Genomic DNA, 20472 nt, shown 5'->3' with positions numbered 1-20472 from the left:
TCTAAAGATTAGGATGGCATCAGCTTCCCTTCACAGCTTTGGACTTTGTAGTATAGTTCAAGTAAATCAATTTTAGGGGTTAAAAAAAGAAGGTTTTTTCTTCAATAAGACAGACTGAAGAAGCTGTGCAGGAGCAGACTGCCATTTCAATGTTCTCTAGGAAATAAGTTGATGGCTATGCTGTCATTTGGCTGACGTTACTGTGATTTTAGAACAGCAGCAGTCCAGTCTCCTTGCTGAGAAGAAACACAAATCAGCAGGTCATCTACTGATTTCATTAAAAGTTAATAGATTGCAACATGCCCCGGAGATTTTTTCCAGCACTGATTCTTTCCGCAACTCTTTTCAGCAGTGCCTGTCATTTCGACATGACCCCTTTTGAGCCACTTTGAGCAGCTGGTAGCACTGAACCATATTACCTCAAGTGCATATTGATCTCTCACCAGGTTCTTGTTCTGGCTTCTTTTTAATCGCTAAGTTCTCTTTTCTTCCCTGAAGAGAAGATATGAACAATTCTGTGAACCTCCAAGATCAGCAAAAGCTGGTTGTCTATGGATATCTGCTTTAAAATTAGCAGACACTGGTGTCCTAGGGGCAGGAATTAAATATGAGCTTTTCCAATGGTCAGGACACTTATGATGGGTTCTGTGGATTTTTTGGTTTCTATTATTACCAGATGTTTTTCTGTAATTTGGGCCCTTACAGAATGTATTTTTCATTAACTCCTCTCCCTACAACCCACTGACATGAAACTTGAAGGGTCTGAATGATCACTGAGATTTCTGTATCCTGGCAAGTCTGTTTGTAGGTTCAGCTGCACACCAGAGCAGGGTCAGGGCAGGGTGGTGGGAGTGGGAGGTACGGGATATAGACATTTACACATACATTTTGGGCCATGACCATAACTTATTTTCCATAGAAAAGCAAGATAGACAATGGGTCATGTTTCCCAGTCTCCTGTGATTAAGAGAATATTTTTACCCAGAGAAGTGGCTAGCTTTCACTCTCAAAATGCATCCTCTGAGAGCTCATTTGGCTTCAGTGACTAGCTTGAAGTATCTCATAGAACAATTTAATTAAACTTTGAGGATTTTGTCTACGTGCTAAATGTTGCAGCAACATCTAGCTGCCAGCCAGTCATGGTAAATGACAAAGATGTGATAAGTTGCATATTTGATCTTTGGCTAGGGTGATCAGGTTTTTTCTCTGATTGCTGGCATCCAAGATTTGCAGAGGTGACATGGGGCAGAGGCCTCTAGTCATTCACAGTGATACAAAGCAAATGCTAAGGTCAGGGTGATGCTTCTCAATGTGTTGTAGCTATTTTTTGGGGGTAATGGTTGCTTCGAAGCCCAGAGCAGGTGTGGAAGTTGACCTTCACAAGTAAAAAATAAACAGAAGGATGCCACAGCGTGCAACTCATCCAAAGCATATACACAAGGGAGACCAATTCTAACCCTTTCTAGGCAACTTTTCTCAGGATTTTGTTGAAATTCCTCTTGCTGATGGGTGCAGTGAGAATGGTCTTTACACCAAACAAGAGTCCAGCAATCGGTTACTGAAGGTCCTGAAATCCCAGGTAAAGTGCTACTAACTGCATGGTAAAATGATCAGAAAAGCATACCAAATCAATATGACAAGAATGAACTGAACACTTGATAGTCACTGCTAAATTGCAGCAAATGCTGCTGAGTTCATTAGCAGTCTTAGCAGCTTTATTAATACTTGTGCTAAATGAAGGAAAGGAACAGACAGACTATAACATTTCTTCTTGGCAGAAATTTTGCTGTATGTATTGTCTCTGCTGTTGCACTAATCCGAAAGACACCCTAAACTGCACTGGAACATTTGTCCAAGTATGTACCTTTAATATGTCTGCACGCTGCCATCTTACTGTCCTGCACACGGCGTTCTCCTTGTGCCCTGTAGAAAGGGAATGTGTTTGGAGGGACACATCCCTACCTGTCAGGTCAGCATTCGGCCACCAGCCAAGCTCACAGGCTTTACACGTGAATTCATCCTGAACAAATTCATTCTCCTTGCAAGCAGTGCAAATCCAGCAGCAGCTCACTTCTCCTTTCCTGATCACCTGCAATCCAAAATACATCCTCAGTTCTGATCCTCTATCAGACAACAAAGAAGCACACACCACCACCCCCCAGCAAACACATAACATATACAACTGTTTAAAATATGACAGGATTCCTGTGTATGGCACATTTCAAACAGCTAGAAAACATGAATAATGATTTTGTATCTATTCCTGCATGTTAAAATTTGTGCTTAGGAGTTCAAGGATAACCTCTGGGGATGATTTTATTTTGTTTTGGGGAAAGCAGTTCTGAGTTGAAAGTACAAAACCATTTTCCCTCTGGTACAGAGGCAGGGTGAATGTCATATTTTCAATCAAACGTCAGGTTTTCTCCGTGAGATGGCAGAGGTCAGGACAAGTAGCTCAGCCCATGCTTAATATATATTGCATAGTAAAAAGCAGTAAACAAAGTCAAAGTTTAGAACAAAGAGTAATTCATGCATATAAATACATATATATATACACGTGTACACACAAGCACAATCACATACACATAAATTCCAATTTATGTTGAAGTCTCTTTGGGGCTCTTTACACAAGCGTAAATAGAAATTCAGACAAGAGCAGATTACAAAGCATCCTGCTAAACGAAAGTATTGGGTTCTAGCAGAAAAAAAACATTAAGCAGTGACCAACCTCATGCTTCACAACAGCTTTTTTAAGGACAAATGTCCCTGAAAATGTTCTTTCTTTGCTGTGAGGGCTGCTAAATGTAATGATCCAATGCTGAGAAGATTATTTCCTTGTCTTGATTCCTAGTTTCATTACCCTGAGGCTGAAAGGAAGATTAAGGATATCTCCAGTTTCTAAGGCTCTGACAAAGACTCTGGCCTTGTTTGCCAGGAAGGAGGAATCCAGCCTTCTCTTCCAGATCTTCCTATCCATCTATATGCAGAGAGAAGTACAGTAGTGAAATGCAAATGTTTGTTTTATTGAATACTGGCTTTGTGGGCTTTTTTTTGTTAACATTTCCTCCTGCAGTCTGTGGAGAGAGTCCAATAGACTTCAAAGAGAGCTGAAGCTGGCATTTTGTATGCATGGTGTTTACATATACACATATACACAAACTGCACAATCTCAAAAACAGGGAAAAGATGTTTGGGAGGGTAGTAAATACCAATAATGTTTCTCCTCCAAGTTTGTTGAGTATGTCACTATGCCTTTGCCAAATCATCAATCGCTTATTGCTTAGAGTAGCAAAATAGAAATAAAAAGCTGCAAATGTGCTTATTAAATGTAAATAGAAAAGAGGTCTGCTCTAATGAGATTTTGCTGAATGGGCTTCTTGCCATTTTAAACTTAATGCATCCATACCATTTTGATAGTAGTGAAACATGTCTATATGTCATCCAGACATGACTGGTAGCAAATTATTCATATCCTGATGCAAGTGCTACTCTTTGGTGAACATAGAGTGATTTCATTTGTGTTTCCATTCCTCCTGTTGTGAACATGAGATACAAACAGGCGTGGGGGGGTTTTATTTTTTTTTCAACTTTTCCTTGCAGGTGTTATTGCTGGAACAAAATACTGGATTCCCGTGGGTCACGATATTTTCAAGATCAGCCCCCAAGTGAATCACAGCTACTGAATGTTGTAGGCAATGACTAAGTGAAAATCTTTCTCACATAAGGTGAAATTCAAATTCTGTCACATTAGAAGATTCTGCATCCCTACAAAGGGTAATTTTAGAAAACATGGGCCTGGATATGGTATCATTAAAGAAAGATGTTAATTTAGGAGTCTTTCTATAGTTTTGGCTTTCCTGAACGAAAGGAAGTCCTACCAATTGGCTTGAAAGAAGCTTGCTTGGGTTTAGGGAAAAACACTGACTAGATATTCATATTTCTATAGCAGAAAGTAATTGTCTGAGGCACACCTTAATCTGGCCCTTCAGGCAAGGCTCGCTGCACACCGATCGGACCATTCCGCTCTTATTCATCTGAATTCTGTAGTCGTCAATGTTGAGCACGCCCTCGTGCCAGGTCCCAATGAGGACGTAGTCGTAGCGGTTGGGCTCTATGTACTGCAGGTTCATGATGTCATACCTGCAAGGAAAAAAGAGTGAGTCACTCTCCTGCAACATAAAGGACAAAAATTTACCTCACTCTTCTCCTTCTGCTCTAAATATTCATGTTATCTCTTAATACCAGGGACTTGGTTTTCACAAAAACCCCAGATCCTGTAGGATTTGCAGCAGAATCACGGGAAATGTCAGCTCTGATTGACACACAACTGCTGATTGCCTGCCTTGCATAAAACTGTGGGAAAAATTTTGTGTGTCCAGGAAGAACTGCACACCAAAGACAGTAAACTCTGCTAAAGATGCACATGTAGGCAATGTCTGGATGCCATGTTTTCAAATAATTTGTCAATAGGTCTTTAACCTTCACTTGGTGTCTCCACGCAGGCTGGTTGTAGTATAGCCCTTGCTGGATGCTCTTAAGTAGAAATGCTCAAACCAACTGAACTGGTTTGCCATAAGTTAACTGTAAGCTCTAAGTTCAACCATTCATATTATGTAGCCCAGTGATTCTGTCAGGAAAAATTAGCACCTCAGTCACTACAGTAACTTCCTCACCTAGGCAAGCAGGAGAGCACTTCCCAAGGCTAAGGTAAGGGAAGCATAAAGAACTGTTACAATAAACATCCAGCCTCTACCATTGCCTTCAGTGTGTTGGACCTGGTGTGTGCACATCCCTTATTGATAATTATTCTATTCATTCTTTTACTCCACAGAATGTGGCTTGTTTCTTAGTATGAAATAAGCAAGAATGAAAGAATGAATGTTGGAGCACAGAGAGGAAGAACAAAAAATGAGGCTAAACCTACAGCCTGGTCTCTTAAGATGAGAAGGGGGAGGACTTTGTTTAATAAATGACAAGAGAAAGAGCATGGAGAACAAGGAATCAGCATTGGAACTGAAAATAACAAAGCATCTTCTATTTTCCAAGCCTGGGATTTATTGCCTTGCTCTTCTGTAATGGATTGCCTCAGTCTCTGGAGATAAAAATCTTTTGTTTATAATGGGTGTTGCTAATCTGTGCATTAAGAATGCTTTAAGAATGAAAGGTAAGGTAAGCAAATTATGAGCCATAAATAAAATTGGGATGTTTGGTTGTGAGCAAAGAGAGACATCTATTTCTTTCTTTTCCATTTTGAGGTTCAAACATGCAAAATTTCAACTCTCTCTGCACTTCACAGAGGGAAGAGGTGCCAGAATTATTCTCTAGGGTAGAGCAGAGTAATTTTCTTAACTAAGTCTTTGGGTTTCTCTAGTTAAAGATGATTTACAGAAATGCATATTTACAGCTGTAATTAGACCTCAGTTTTGCAAATATGCATGCTCAGTTAATGCCAGTGCCACTGCAGAGCTCCACGGGTTCACATGTGAAAACGGATCCCTGCCACTGAGTTCAATGGAGCTCCAAGCAGGAGGCAGCTCCATTGGTTGGCAATTGGCCACTAATCAAGGCATTGCTTAGGAAAAGGGCAAATTTCAAATTCATTAGTGAACAATTACTTCTCATATCCCAGTTCTTCTAAAGGAAGTGCCTAAAAAAAGAAATTCTGTTTCCAGGCTTGTGAAGAATTAAGATAGCAAGAAGCAGTGAGAGTCAGGCATTTCATAATGGATACTCAACAGACAGGAGTAAAACTCAGCAGAAATGTACATGCCTCTTCCTAGCAAGGAAAATGTACTTGGATTTTAGTTTGACCATATATTAGACTGATACAAAATAGTTACTCTGGGCTGGAAAATTAATTCAGGAAGGGGAATAGAAGATTACTAAAACCTCATATTCCCTTAATGGAATTTTTGAGCCTGCACACATTGTTTTCATTTTTACAAAAATACATTATGAGGCACAGAGTGACATTAATGCAATATCAATTAAGAGTTTCTTCTGTGTTCTTGTAACACTATTCTCCTTCCTATAGGTTACCTGTCAAAGAATAAAGTAGGTAGGTTAAAAGCTCTTACACAGTCTTGCATTATGACAAGTTGTAGTACAATGTTTGCAGCTTTGATATGCAGCTTGAATTTTAAGTGGAAAAATGTGGTCTATCAAATACACTTGGTATATGGAGATGTGCTTAAGTTCTTTATCCTTTCCTTCTTAATGAAAAATCTGTGCTTAGAGCAAGGAAAAGTTCAGTGCTGGAATACCTCCTCCCATCCCCTTGCTCACATATGTACAACTTTAATAATTTTGAGCTGTGTCCATGCTAAAAATTATGATCCCAAAAGAAGTGGGTTTGATGAGAGTTGTGAAGCTCTCAGAGAGTGAGACTTCTTGGAGGCAGTTGTATTTGACACACACATGGCAGAATTTAAAGAAGCCATTAAAATATTCTGCAGGTAAGAAAATTAATCCTTTTAATAGAAATGCAAGCTCTCTGGTGTATTGGGAAATGATGTGACCCAATAGGTAGTGTCATATGAACAAGTTACTTGTAAGGCAAGCCAGAATATTAGTCAGCTGGTCACAGGCACACTCTTACTCTAGTTAATCTGAGATGGCTGAAGTTACCTTTTTCCAAAGCCATAATACCAGACTGGTACTGATGTTTGCTATCCTGGAAGTCAGGATGTAAAAGAGCAATGCTGCGCAATGCTGGGATGTAAATGAAAGAAAAAAACACCCATGAATTCAAACTCCAAAACAGAAATGCATATTTGAAAAAAAAAGAGATCATTTACGTTCAAGTTTGAAGGCTTTGCATAAGGCAAAATTTGATTACTTACTCAAAGCATTGGCATTGGTAGCATTGGCAGCATTGGCATGACTGAAGCCAGAACAGTTATTGGAAATTTTGAACTAAATAAACTTACATGGTTCTAAGCGCAAGTCTAGTTAAGACAAAATGTTAGTTAGGTGAAATATTCCTCTTAGTTTGTGAACTTCAGCATTTCTCCACATATCAAAGGTCCATTGTAGGGACTGAAATTTCTCCTGCGTATTGTCAAAAAGCATTTTATGGTCAGAGGCGTATGCAAATCGTTGTTCTAGAGAGGTAAGGGTCTTCATACCAGCCACAAGGTAAAAGGAGGCAATTATCTAGAATAGACCAGAGCTAAAAAGGTATCTCTGTATCCCAGAGAAGGATGTTGTGTTGACTATTGCATCCTTCACACCTTCTCCAGCCATTTCTGGAAATTTGAGTGATATGATTGCTACAGAGAAAGGAAATGGGAGCTACTCAATGAAAGTAAAAGGCGCAGCAAATTTACTAGCATGTTCTTAATGACAGTATAGCAAGCACATACAGTTGAGTTTCCAGAGTTACATCCACGTCATTTTTTCCCAGAGGCAGCACAGTCAGCTAAATGACTGCATTTGTGCCCTTCCAATAAAAGTTTGCTTCATATTTCTGCATAAGAGATCTTCAAAGAAAAGTTTCTTCACAGAAGAAATACACCTTTGACAACATGCTTTGTGTCTTCTAATCTCATTTTGATAAAACCTTGAAACCATTAATTGAGCCTGAGAGAGAAAAAGAGTTGTATCTAAACAAATGGTTAAGGTTTCATGAAGCTGCAAGGGTTTCAAAACAGGAGATTATGGGAGTGCCAGACAAACATAACTACAGGTAACTCTATCTGCTCCACCCATGATTGCAATTAGGAGTTTGTGAGAGTCAGTTGCTTGAAGAACCTCAGAGATTTTGAAAATTATGAGAAAGGTTGCTGTCTTCTAAGAAGGAATATTATTCCACCTTTTGAAGTTGCTTTGTTCACATGATTCGAGGGAAGGATATCTAAAAACTTTTTACACATATGTGTGACATTCTTGCACTGTCATAGAAAAGCCAAAAACTAGGAAATTTCATGGCAGGCTGACCTTGGTATATTTAGGTGTTTCTGTGGTGTTTATCTTTCCATTTTGCTGAGATTCGAAAACTCTTTTGAGCATTGACACAGTGCTATGGACTGTTCACTGATCCACAAAGAGACTTTCCACAAGAAGCTGTGGAAACACTACAGCCAATCTGAAGCTACAGACAATTCTGTTAAACTACTGCTGGCATACAATGATCTGGCAGACTGCAGATCAAATTTCATGTACACATAACCATTCTCTGATATGATATTGCCCATGTCATAAATGCCACAGATTGATCCAACAATTACAGAATGAATAACAAAAAGGTTAATTGAATTTCCTTGCCCAAACTTGCTAGCTCCAGCTGTGAAAATATAAATGAGGAACAACAACCAAAAAAATCCCCTACCTAAAATAACCTATCAAATTCTAGGTAGGCCAGGGAATCAAGAAAAATGAACCTTGCTGTAGACCAAAATGATGGATGGAATAAATTCTATCATTCTGGCATACTCAGAGAAATATCCTGATATAAACTCTCATATGTTTTGAATTCAGCAGCTGTTCAATCTAATTCTATGCTTGGTACTGATGAGAGTTGTGAAAATGCTCTTGGGTGACAAAATAATAACTAAGAAATAGGCTAAAATTAGAAAATTACATCTAAATATCAAACCAAATAGCTAACAGACAGAAAACGCAGATATGCAAAGTTGGAGTAATGCTTTTATGGACACAAATAGTGTGCAAAAAGCATAAAGCTACACTAAGCAGTAATTTCTCTGTATTATCTAAATTATATGTGCAAAGACTTGATTTATGCATTTGTGTCGATAAGTATGTGTTCGAATGTAAGCGAATTGCTTGCTTCTGCTTTCAAAGGCTGACCAAACTGATCTGTATCTTTGACTAAAAGAATCAACACTGACTAGCTTTTTATTACTAATTAAATGTAATGAACTGTTTAAATGTATATACTGTTAAAATATGACAATAGGAAAAATATAACACTATAGAAAATGGTAAAACATTGGCCGCTTTTGCTAATAAAGCCTAGTAATAGAGATAAGAGTTGCTTTAAGACCTCTGTGTCTTATGAATACTCTTTGGAGGCATGAAAAGACATGAAAACTCCTGTTTGGTCCAGAGCCCTCACTTTGTGTGGTGTTGGCACTCAGATGCACTTATGCAATAAGCCCAAAGATGGAGTGAGAGAGTCTTTTATAACACTCTAATAACTCAGTAGGAAAACAAACTTCAGTGAAGCAATCCTTGAGTAGGTTTCAATTCATAATGGATTTTGTACTTTGGCAGCTGAATTAAATGTATTTATAAAATAGAAAACAAACAAACAAACAAAAAAATCCACGTGTTAAAATAGTTTAACAGAACCCACAAAACTAAATGAAAGGACAGCTCTCTGTCAGTTTGCTCCCGTAAGAGAAACAAAGGTGACATCCAAGTCCACAAAGGTGCTGCCTTACCTACTGCTTGGGTACATCCTGAGTCTGCTAGAGGGGCTAGACAACAGCAGCTGCCACAGCTGGGACCAGACCCCAGATGAGTGAAACACAGAAACTTCTACCAACCCCCCCCCCCCCCATCATTTTTCCTGCTCTACACAGACCTATCTTTAAATTCTGGGACTGGTCTGATTGTATTTGGAGTGAAACAAGTTAAGGAGATCATACAGGAGCTTACCAATCAACACTAAATAGTCTCTGGCAAGGTTTCAGCAGAGCTCCAATTGGAAAAGGATGTGCTCCTCCCTTTAAAACCATGGCAGGTAAATGCTTCATTAAATTCCAATAATTTGTATTAGGCTTTATACATACTAAAACCCTGGTGCTGAGCCCCAGTAGTACCTTGCACACCAGAAGTCTGTGAGTTACAAGGTTTGTCATCTCCTAAAACACTAGAAATTTATAGGCTATACTGTAGTTCCTGTCCCAATATAAGATACCATGTGTTACCAGTGTTATTTCTGGCTGTGGGAAAGACTGGTCCATGCTTTATGTTTCAGCAAAACAGCCAAAGAAATCTACATCACCAAATGCAGTAACATTCCCACTTCCCACCCTCTGGTTTAATTAGTAGAGATGAAACCTCTTTACCTTCCAGGAGCATCTCCCTTTTCATCAAACCAAACTTCTTCTCCAGAAACACCAATGAATGAGGATTTGAGGAGGAACTCCAAGAGCTTGCTGCCATCAATTGGCTTCATAGCATCACACAGTCCAACATGTCCAGGGCAAAGGGAATGATGCATATTTTGTAGCCCGTAAGCCATAGCGTATATAGCATTGATGACAAATCCCATTTTACTGTCCTGCACATAATTTTCTTCTAGGCTCTCATTGCCTACAACAGTAAGAAAAAAAGTGCTGTTAGAAACAAAGACGAAATGACATGAAAATATGAAAAAGCAATGACACATAAAAAGAGATTTCCTTATTTCTCTGATAAAGCTTTAGAGGCATAAGCAAGGTTCCAGTCAGGGATTTAAAATAAATAAATAAATAAATCACTTCCCCACCACTACCCCAGAAATCTTGAATTCATTGAAAGTTAAATGCTCCATGAGAAAGCACCCATTTAATCACGTTGTCATCGTTCGTTTGTTATTTTTTGATTTTTTGCTTGTCGTTCCACAATATTCTTTATTTTAGGGAAGGTTAATCAAGATAGATTTCAGCTGGAAGTATTTATAAAAGTGATTTCCTTGCAAATTTGACTTTTTTTACATTTGAATTTTTTTTTTTTAAATGTCATGTTTTTGAGGATCAAGATAGCAATGTCCCTTTCAGTGTTAACAAGTAAACAATGTAAATCAGCATCACTTCTTGAGTTATCAGAAAGAGTAATTTTAGTTAAAAGTAGCAGTAGATACACAACTGCTACAGAAAGTCAGCCCAAGTTTGTTGTACTGAGTTTTTGTGTAACTGCAGCCTGAGCGGACATTGAAGTCTCCTCCTTTGATCAGAAACAATGTGGCAGTGAAGGTTTTCTCTACACGTAGGTTTTCCCTCTGACCTGCAGGTGGGCTGGCAATGTCATGGGTGCTGTTTTTCGTCTGCACTTCCCATCAGACCCCTCTGGGTCCTGGGCTGCGCCCTGCTTGCCATCTGCCAGCCAAACTGCTGCAGAACACTGCCAGCGCCGTCCCCAAGGCACTGCAGACCTGTGCTGCGTAGTCCTGAGGCAGCTGGAGGTAAGGAACCTCCTTATTTTCTGTCTTTCCCCTAGTCATTCAGTCACAGTGTACTCCAAACTGCAAGTCACTTTTATCTGGAGGCCTCCCACATTACTCGATGTTTAGCAGGCAATTGCAATCCAGTCTCTGTTATTTTGTCTCAGTAACACCTTGTGTATACCAGGAAAGTAGGATGTGTGAGAGACTAGGTGTTAACTGACACTCCTTGAATCCAGGTTGAAGAAGATATTTGTTATTTTAATATGATGAAAGGAGGTAAAAATCTACAAGTTCACCAAAACTTTCAAGCTAAAAAATAGTTCCTTACCCTAATGTAGATATGATATGGCTTTCAAACCAAACCATGAAGACTGTCCTTACATTTATCATTGGAAAAGGCTCTGATTTGGTAGGTCTTCTCAGTTTCTTCGCCCTAAAACTCAGAAATTTCAGCTGGGAATTCACTGACTTATCTGACAGCAGAGATCCCAAATGCAGGGATGTCTATCTTGCTTTCTCTGGGTTGCATTGCAGCTGGGCAAGAAAATTTTGCCTCAGTAACTATTTTGCAGATGAGCTGAACATAGCAAACAGATGTGTTGGTGAATTTAAAATGCTTTGTGAATATAGCATAATCTGACTGAATGAGTTCATGTGCTTCTCACTGCTATATATTCACCACCAGCACCACCAAGCAAGGAGCAGCTGAAGAAATTCTTTCCAGAGGCAAGGTATCTGCCTCTTTCTTTGTGAGAGAAGGTTCACAGCTCCCATTCAAATCACCAAACACCAATCATGAAACCAACACCTTTCAGATTCATGCTGAGAAACACAGAAAGAATAAAAACCTTATGTGCAAGATGACAGAACATTTACCCAGGGAAGCAGAAAGTGTGCCTGTGCATGTGCACCCTCACTTGTGTACAGCATAGCCTAGACATCTGTATGCCTGTATATGTTAATATATAGCCTCAAAGTATCTGTTGGTGTGTTTTATCAGCTGATTTGTCCCATAGGATTAGCACACTGTGAATTTATCACTGATTCTGCTTTCTTGTAGCTAGAAAATGAAATTGTTCTCAGTCCCTAAGTGAATGAAAGACAGAAAGAACCTGGGCTTGGCACAGCAGTCCTCTCTTGAGAAGCTTCTGGGCAGCGGGTTGCGGAAGAGATCACAAAAACAGATAGTGCACAGCACTCACAGTCTACTCTTTTGAACCTGAAAGTTTATCTCAGATCTTCCTTTTTAATTAGTTAAAAAAAAAGGAGCATAAACATCAGTAAGGCTTGCAGGAGAAAAGGATAGCATCTGTGTGTTTCCTGAGGCAAGCCTTCATGTGGCTGCTGGAGGTAGAAAATGAAATGTAACAGCGCTTGCCAATGTTTAAAAAGAGGCCATTTCCCTTAAGTATGTATTCACTCAGCAAAACATGCTTTGGATTATCATATTTCAATATAATATGCATACTTCCAAAGAGAATAAGTATTTGATGGTGGAGGGATTTGCTTTTGACTATTTTGGTATGAACACCTAAATTAAGGTTGCAAGCATATAGTTCCACACTGCAGAGGTGACTGCCTTAATGTCACCTCTAGAAATAATTGTATTGTAGTGGATAGCAACATGAGAATTGTCTGAATGAATTGTCTCCCAATCAGCAATATAAAAATCCCTATATGTAAATAAGATATTTTCCAGTAAATCCAGAATGAGAAGTCATTCTTTCCCTAAACATGACTTCCTAGAGTCAGAATCCATTTATTTCATTTTCATTGTTATGTCATCAATACATTATGCATTTGAATTTGTAAAATTCACTCAAGACAATCAGTAAGAAATGTGTATGTTTTTAAAACAAAAGAAACCACGTAATTGCATTCAGCCACAGACAAAACAAGGTTCACTTAGGTGTCAACAAGGCAAGTTTTCGATAAATGCAAGAATTTTACTATATTTGTCATGGGGCTTCTCTATAAGTTGTATTTTGCCTCAGTAAGTCTTTGAAATGTAATAAAGAGCAAAGCAGAACTCGGAACAGTGAAGCTTTTATTTTTTCTTTGTCTCTCAGCCCTTGGAAGAAAATATCATTGATCTACAAAGACTAATAGAAAAATATTTTGTTAGCTTTCTTCCTTCTTCCTTTTTTTTTTTTTTATTTTTTAAATTTTTTTTTGAGACTTTAGCTTTTACTAAGCAAAGAAAAATTGTAAGCCTTAAGTCATATGAGTGACTCAAATTAGAACATTAATTTTTGGATGACCTTGAAGAATTCAGGTGTCCTAAATATCAAACTTACTTAATTTTGTATTGGGTGTAATGCAGATCTTCCTTTAATAATTCAAGTTTAACAGCTTCTCAGTAGTCTGGGTCATATTTTTTTTATCACAGTTTTGATTTTAGCCTTTGTTCCTGTCAGTACATCTTGGAGGATGAGGGCATATACACACATACACTACAAATTGGAAAGGAAAAGAAGAAAAAAACAACAAACAAAACCCAACAAAAAATCAGACATCACATCCTGGCTGCACACGACTGAAAAATGCTCCCAATAGTGCTAAAAGTGATACCACAGTACAAGGGGAAGGAAGGAAGAGAAAACAGTCCAAATTTTCACGAAACTCACTGTTAATCTTTCCATTTACTATTATGCACCTCACAGCTAACTAATACTAGCTTCAGCTAAGTCCTTAGAAGGATCTGAGTGTGAAGCAGCCATGACTTTAGTTTAGTGCTTTTGCTGTGAAGTCAGCTCTTGAGAGCAGAGAGCGTATTTTGCAAATCCCACTTGACAAACTGAAATAAAGAAAAAATATGCTATTGGAATTATGGCAAGACAAGAGTTACCTTTCCTGTAAAAGTAAAGTTAGGAGATGTCTCTTCATATTCAGTATAAAACTCAGCACCAAGGATTACTTGTTTGCAGTCCTTAGAAAGGTTAGGCCAGGAGAGAATTTGTGATGGAAAGAAATGTAGAAACATTTTCTTTGGGGAATCTGATGAATACCTAGCCAGTTGGCAAATTTTGAGCAAACACAGACATTTGATAAAGAACACAGTCTGTTCACAGATGACTCTTGATTAGCTTAAAAAGCCAAAATCTCTTCAGCAATATTGTTATAAAGGGTAATATTTCATGTGGAATAGGCAGACAGTTTTATGATTTCCTACGGTCACCTGCTGAATATTTAGGGTCACTTAAAAAGTTAGCAACTGTATGAAAACTATCTTCTTTTCAGGTGGTCCTGACAGAGGTATGAAGGTATTAAAATTTGTATATATTGCCTTCTTTATTTGTAGTGGTCCCTTCCAGAATTGCCATGCTTCATGGGTAGGCCAAATGAGATTTTATCTTTGTTGCAAGTTACAACATGGGTGATGATTGCATTCAATGGTGATGGTTGGTAACTTATGCAAAAAAAAAAAAAAATTCTGGAAGGACAATTGGGGCAAAATTTCGTTGGGAAAATGAAATGAAATAAAATTAATGTCCCTTACTTGGGTTGCATATGCCAAGGAGTAAATAGGGCTCCCCCCAAAAAATGCCATGTATGAACTGGTAGAGCAGTACCCAGGCTCATAGCAAATGTCCATATGTGTTGGACAAATTGTGGAGGCAGGTTTCTTATGCTCCCCTTTAGTCCCAACATACACTGCCTATACCACAGGGTGGCCAAACACTGGAAGAGGCTGCCTAGAGAGCTGGTCAATGTTTCAAGCCTGTCAGCAGTCGGAACCATTTGGACAAAGCCCTTAACAACCTGCTTTAACTCTGGTTCAGGCCCAACGAAACTGAATTAAGAAAACTCCAATGAAACAAAAGAACCCCCAGCAGCTCTGAGAAAATTTCCACATCTTCCTCTGTGCAGGTTTGTGTTGAAATTTGCTGGTGTCATAGCATGTCCTTGCAAAACAATGGAAGTCACACATCTTACAGTGTCTCATGCTAGAGAAGACCTGCAAACTTCAACCACAGCAAATTTGTGTCATAGGATCTTGCAAGAAGCAGGGCAGGATGTCAGCATTTTTGAACTGATCAGTCATTTTAAATCTGGGACCCTAAAGGTAAGAACTAAAGATTATTCTGGAAACTAAATGACACATTAATGGTGATGAACAAACTTAGTTAATGGTGATTTTTGTAAACTTTTAGGATATATGGCTATTAGAAAAATTGGAGCAGTTTTAGTTAGACAGTTAAGTATTTAGTTATGGTTTTATCTTTGTGTACGTAGGAGAGAAAATGTAACCAATTCTACATTTCTGTGTTGTCACCAATCCCTTGAAAAATTTTAATTTTTAATTTTATTTAGAACTATAGAATAATTTAGGTTTAAAAAGAATTTTAAGATCATTGAGCCCAACCGTTAACCTGACACTGCCAAGTCCACCACTAAACCCTTTAATATCTTTTATGATAGCTAGATTGGGTTCTAGTTGGGCTTTGGCGCTTCTAATTTTCTCCCTGCATAACCTCATGAAATCCTTGTAGTCCTTTTGAGTTGCTTGCCCCTTCACTCAAACACCATAAACTCTCCGGTTTTGACCTGGGTTCCAGCCAAAGATCTCTGTTCAGACAGGTCAGTCTTCTTCCCTGGCTTATCTCTCCGCACATGGGAACATTCAATGATGGCTAATCCTCTGGGAACCATGCCAAACTATGATTGTATAAAATAATTTTTGCAAAGAGGTTCATTTGTTTTAACTCATTTGGCATTATTGATTCAGATGTTTTAGAAATATTGCCAGTTCACTCCCTCTTATATTCTATTTATAGCATCTTTTTACATTATCTAACTTCAAAGATAACAAAAAAATTATTTAACAAATTTCACATCAAGGCACTGCAAAATGAGTAACAGAGATTATAATGTCTCTAAGTGTGATAAGTACAATGATGGTGTGTTTAAAACCTGTGCATCTTTTGGTTTTTTCTCTCCATGTCACTTGTTTGTTAACAAAAACATTCTGATAATTAATATTGTATGGCTGAATGAAATGTGCACATCTTGGTGGTAAAAAGTGAACTTTTGTTCATGCTACTGTACTCATTATGTCCAAAAATAAGTCACAGGCAAAAAGTAATTTATTCTATATGAAAACATCCAAAAACCTCTTCCAGCCCACAATCAAATATACAGTAATAAGAAATTCTGAAGTTTTATTTTCTTATGTAACTGCCTGTTTTCAAAGGCAATTCAAGCTGTAGCTGTCTTCCTATGAGGCAAAGGCCAGGAGATATTATTTGGTGACCAAAACAAGCAGTTGTGGATGAGGGCCACAGGTTCCGCTTGTCGTGGGCTGTCTCAATGACTTTGCTGTCTCTATGTGCATGCTAATGTGACCACCAACAATCTGTGGAAAAATTATCTGGGGGCGAAGCATATTTTCCAAGCCAAAAGATGATCAGAAAAACCAAGGCTTTGCTTCATTCTCAATTAAAAAACATTTACAATTTTTGTGAGAGAGAATTGATAGGCTTAAAAATTTCTCACAGACCATAATAAATGTTTCATTCAACCTACAACAAATGATCCCATCATGGTAAATTACTGTTTCTTTTATGGCTTCTGCTCCCAGGAAACCAGTTACTAGACTGTTTTCAACCAGAACAGGATACGTGCAATTCACTTCCTACTTTGATGTCTGTATCTTTGCAGCAGGGAGGCAAGTCCAAGAGGCAGCTAAATACAGTGAAAGAGAGGAGAGATCCCTTACAGGGGTCACATATAAGGAGGATAGAGCTGTCAAAAAGGCACAAGATGAAACAGCTAACTAAATTCCCACTGTATGTGAACTTTTTGTTTGACTATTTGTTGGACAGAGCTCCTTTATTTGTAAGGTAAGGCTGAGGAAGGATGTATTATTTTTATATAAGAAAAGAGATATTTCCTTAACTTCCCCCTGAGCATCATTTCACCACTCTATAGGAAATAATGCATTTCTCTATCTAGAACTGCAAGTTTCTCCACTTTTTGACAAGAAGAGAAGAAGCAGAGCTTTCACAGGAGCAGCGAAAAGGAAGGAATAGCTTATAATATGTGGGTTCTACACCAGATTTCAAAACATGCTGATAAACATTTAACATCTTACAGTACTCATGAAGAAATAAACGGAGTTCACAGGGTTTCAGACTTTGTTTTCAGGATGTCATTAAATCAGAAAGGTTTTGCTTCCATTCTTCAAATGGTTTTTATTTCCCCAAGCAAAGAGATTCAATTCATGCAATTACATTTGATGTATTTTTCCCTGAAAAGCTAGGATACAATTACAGTTACCAGTGAGATACCCTGCTATTTTCTTTCTGAGCATGGTAAAATCTGAAAGACTCTCAGATACTCCTGCTTTGTTACATCTGGTGAATGTTGTTTTTAACCGGGATTAGTGTACTTCTATCCTTGTATGAAACTAGAGAGAAGAGAAACACCCATTTGAAAGCTGGATGTTCAGCAAAAGCTCTTCAAAAATTTGCACTAGAATTCTCTAAGGCATAAACAGGATGACAGACATTGATTGCAGCAATGTTTGTATACAAGGGGTTATTTTTTATCACTAGCAAATTTAGTCAAATCACTGATGAAATTTCTTCTCTTGGAATAAAGTTTATATTGAATTTAAAAGGATTTGGGTTTTTTAACTTATTTTTACCACCATATATTTTATAGATGCCAACTCCATGGCTAAAAGAAACCAGAAAGTGTGAATTCAGCCATCAAAGTACAGGTTCTCCCTCATTTCAGATATCTAACACCTAAACCTTGGAAGATTAGTTCCCATTTTATATATACTATACACACACCACCAGTGTCTTCGGTTTCCTTGTCTGCTTTTGTGAGTATGCCACATTATTCCCCAGTGTTCAAAAAGAAGTGTCTTTCTTTTGTCTCTCCCTATGTGTCAGAAGCAGTGAGGAAAGATTTTAATTAAATTTACTTTCTTGGTTCTCCACATCATGTTATGTAAGCACATTAGGGCTTTAAGAGCTTAGTATCAAAGACTCTGGAATAAGTCTGGCATACACAAATACAAGAGTGCCACAGTGAAGTTGAAACATTATGAGGAGAAATGACTGTACAAGTTGATGACTCACTCATTAATGTAGAGGGAGTGTCAAAGTCTCTAAGTACAGGGCAGGAGAAAGTGGACTCAGCAGTGCTGCCAGCCCTATGCCAAGTCTGAACTCATGGGTACAACCCATACACCACACAACTTGGGAGCAAAGCAAAAGGAAACTGACCTAACTCCTCCTTCATTTCCCAGTCTGCAGACTTTGCTAAACAGATACAAGAGTCTGAAGCTTGCTCGCCCCTCTACCCTCTCTGCCTCTTCCCATGGACATTCCAGACTCTCACATAACTATATGACTCCAGGAGGGGCAACAAGTGACAATGCACATAACTCATGCTTACACTATGGGGGATGATAAAGACGTGTTCGAATGTGTCTTTGTCCAAGAGAGCAGAGAAAGATTTCCTCTTGCATCTCCTTTCTGTGACCCAGAGAAGCTAAGCAGGGGATGAGAAGACTGTCAATTTTCCTAGGGCTGGCTGCAACCTTAAGTGATTGTGAAGATTGTGTGCCTGATGCCACACAATAATGCAGGGGTGAGCAGGCAGGGCACATCTGGGTGAGATATGGCACACTGTCATAGGTTAGCAAGCATAGTCCCGGAAGGGATGTCCTTGCTAAGGGGTGCTTACAGTTTCCTCTGGGACCCGATAGAACCTATCAGCTGGCCAGTTTGAATATGGACAAGTCTCTAAGCCACTTAAAGTTGTGATCACCTCTGTGATCCACATTTAAGAATAGGCAAACTCCCCCCCAAGCTCTCTCTCGTTTCCGGCGCTGGGACAGGTGGCTGCAGGGCCCGAGCAGGGCCCAGTGGGCCCGGCCAGGCCCTGCTTGGGCCAGGCCGGGCCAGGCCACGGCCATCCTGGAGCTGATGGACCTGTTCCAGCCATGGAACCCCCCCCACTGCCTTGCCGTGGGCAGCCGGAGCGGCTCGGCTCTCCCCCCTCTCCACTTCGATAAGAAACATTCAACATTCCAGCTGCAAAGCTGCAAGGCCGAGATGAGATTAATCCTTTTATTGCTGTGAAGAGCTGAAAACCTGAGGGAAGAGAGAGAGGAGATGCTTAAAGCTGAAATTCTGTTGGGAAGCTATGATATATCAGAGTATCCTGTTGTAATTCCATGAAGATATGGGGGGTGGAGTGTTCAACTCGTGAGCAGAAGCACCTGCGCTGAGATAGGCAGATGCTGATGCAGCTGTAATTTCATGAGAAGTTTGGACAGGGAGAGATGGAAGTGATGAGGACTTTTGCTCCAAACGGGAAAGGAGAAACCTCAGTTCCTAGAGATGCTCCCAGAGATAGTCCTAACGATGAAGATGATGAAGACCCTTTGCTCCCAGGGAAGGAGAAGGGCCTCTGTTTTTGTTTCTGAACGGCTCAACCTTAAAATTGTACCCCAAAAAACTTCAAGAGTGGACCCTCGAAAGCAGTTGCGGGAAAAGCTGCAAGTCGGGGGAAGGGACTCACATGCAGGCAGAGAGATTCCTCTTCCTAAATGGACTGAACGTATTTGGAAGTGGGTGGCTGTCTCGTTGTGATACTGTTTTCATAGCACGAGCAAGAAGAGACTTCTCTTTCTAAATGGACTGAACAAGGTTATTATGGAAGTGGTAACAGACTGAACATCTTAAGGGTTGTCTTTTCACATTGTCAGTGGGAGAAGGGAGGAAGGTGGGGGGAGGAGGAGAGTTCTGAAGGTGGTATAATTTTTTTTTCCTTCTTTTAGGTCTGTTAATAAACTTCTTTATATTCTTTCAAGTTTGGTGCCTGCTTTGCATTTCTCCTAATTCTTATCTCACAGAAGATAAACAGTAATGAATATTTTAGACCAAACCACTACACACATTCAGCAGCCCTCCCAGCTGATGTGCAGTGCTGCAACCCCCGTCTGCCTTCAGAAGAGGCTGGAGGAAGGCTGGAGGCCTTTGCAGCAATTGCCAGCATGGCTTTGCCAGAATTGCATCATTGGAGTGGGAGGCAGGTGAGGGAAAAACAGGCCTGTGTTGGAGAAAAAGTTCCTTTTCCCCCTTCTCCATAAATCTGCATTACCTGCTCTGTCTCTTGAGTTGTTTAGCAGCAAAAGAAAGGACTTGAAGGGAATATAATGCATCACCTAAGGGCCATGCTAACAGCACAGCTGTCTGTATGCCAGGAACCCCAGGAGAGGAACCCCAGGAACCTTCATTAGGCTGCCCCTGGCAAGGCGTAGCTCTCCACCAACAGAGGTTTTGCGATCTACACAGATTGTTCCCATGTATTTATAACTCCTGTCACTGAGAGCTGAA

The 20472-nt window shown here is 39.4% G+C and overlaps 1 protein-coding gene across 5 annotated transcripts in view; it reads right to left on the bottom strand.

Moving 5' to 3' along the window:
• Window positions 1-20472, bottom strand: part of GRM1 (glutamate metabotropic receptor 1) — a 190876-nt gene that overhangs the window by 35424 nt on the left and 134980 nt on the right. For all 5 annotated transcript variants that reach the window (XM_042016768.1, XM_042016770.1, XM_042016772.1 and 2 more), the window contains exons 4-6: window positions 10035-10281; window positions 3972-4140; window positions 1963-2089 (exon numbers count right to left, since the gene is read on the bottom strand). In XM_042016768.1, coding sequence (XP_041872702.1) covers window positions 1963-2089; window positions 3972-4140; window positions 10035-10281 — 543 coding nt within the window. The remainder of the gene's footprint in view (window positions 1-1962; window positions 2090-3971; window positions 4141-10034; window positions 10282-20472) is intronic.

This window comes from Corvus kubaryi, unplaced genomic scaffold, assembly GCF_017639235.1.
Source record: "Corvus kubaryi isolate FWS band 111438036 unplaced genomic scaffold, C.kubaryi_AGA036_p1.0 split3-73, whole genome shotgun sequence".
NCBI lineage: Eukaryota > Metazoa > Chordata > Aves > Passeriformes > Corvidae > Corvus > Corvus kubaryi.
Note: the sequence above shows the minus strand (reverse complement) of the source record. Positions and strands in the feature narration are given on the sequence as shown.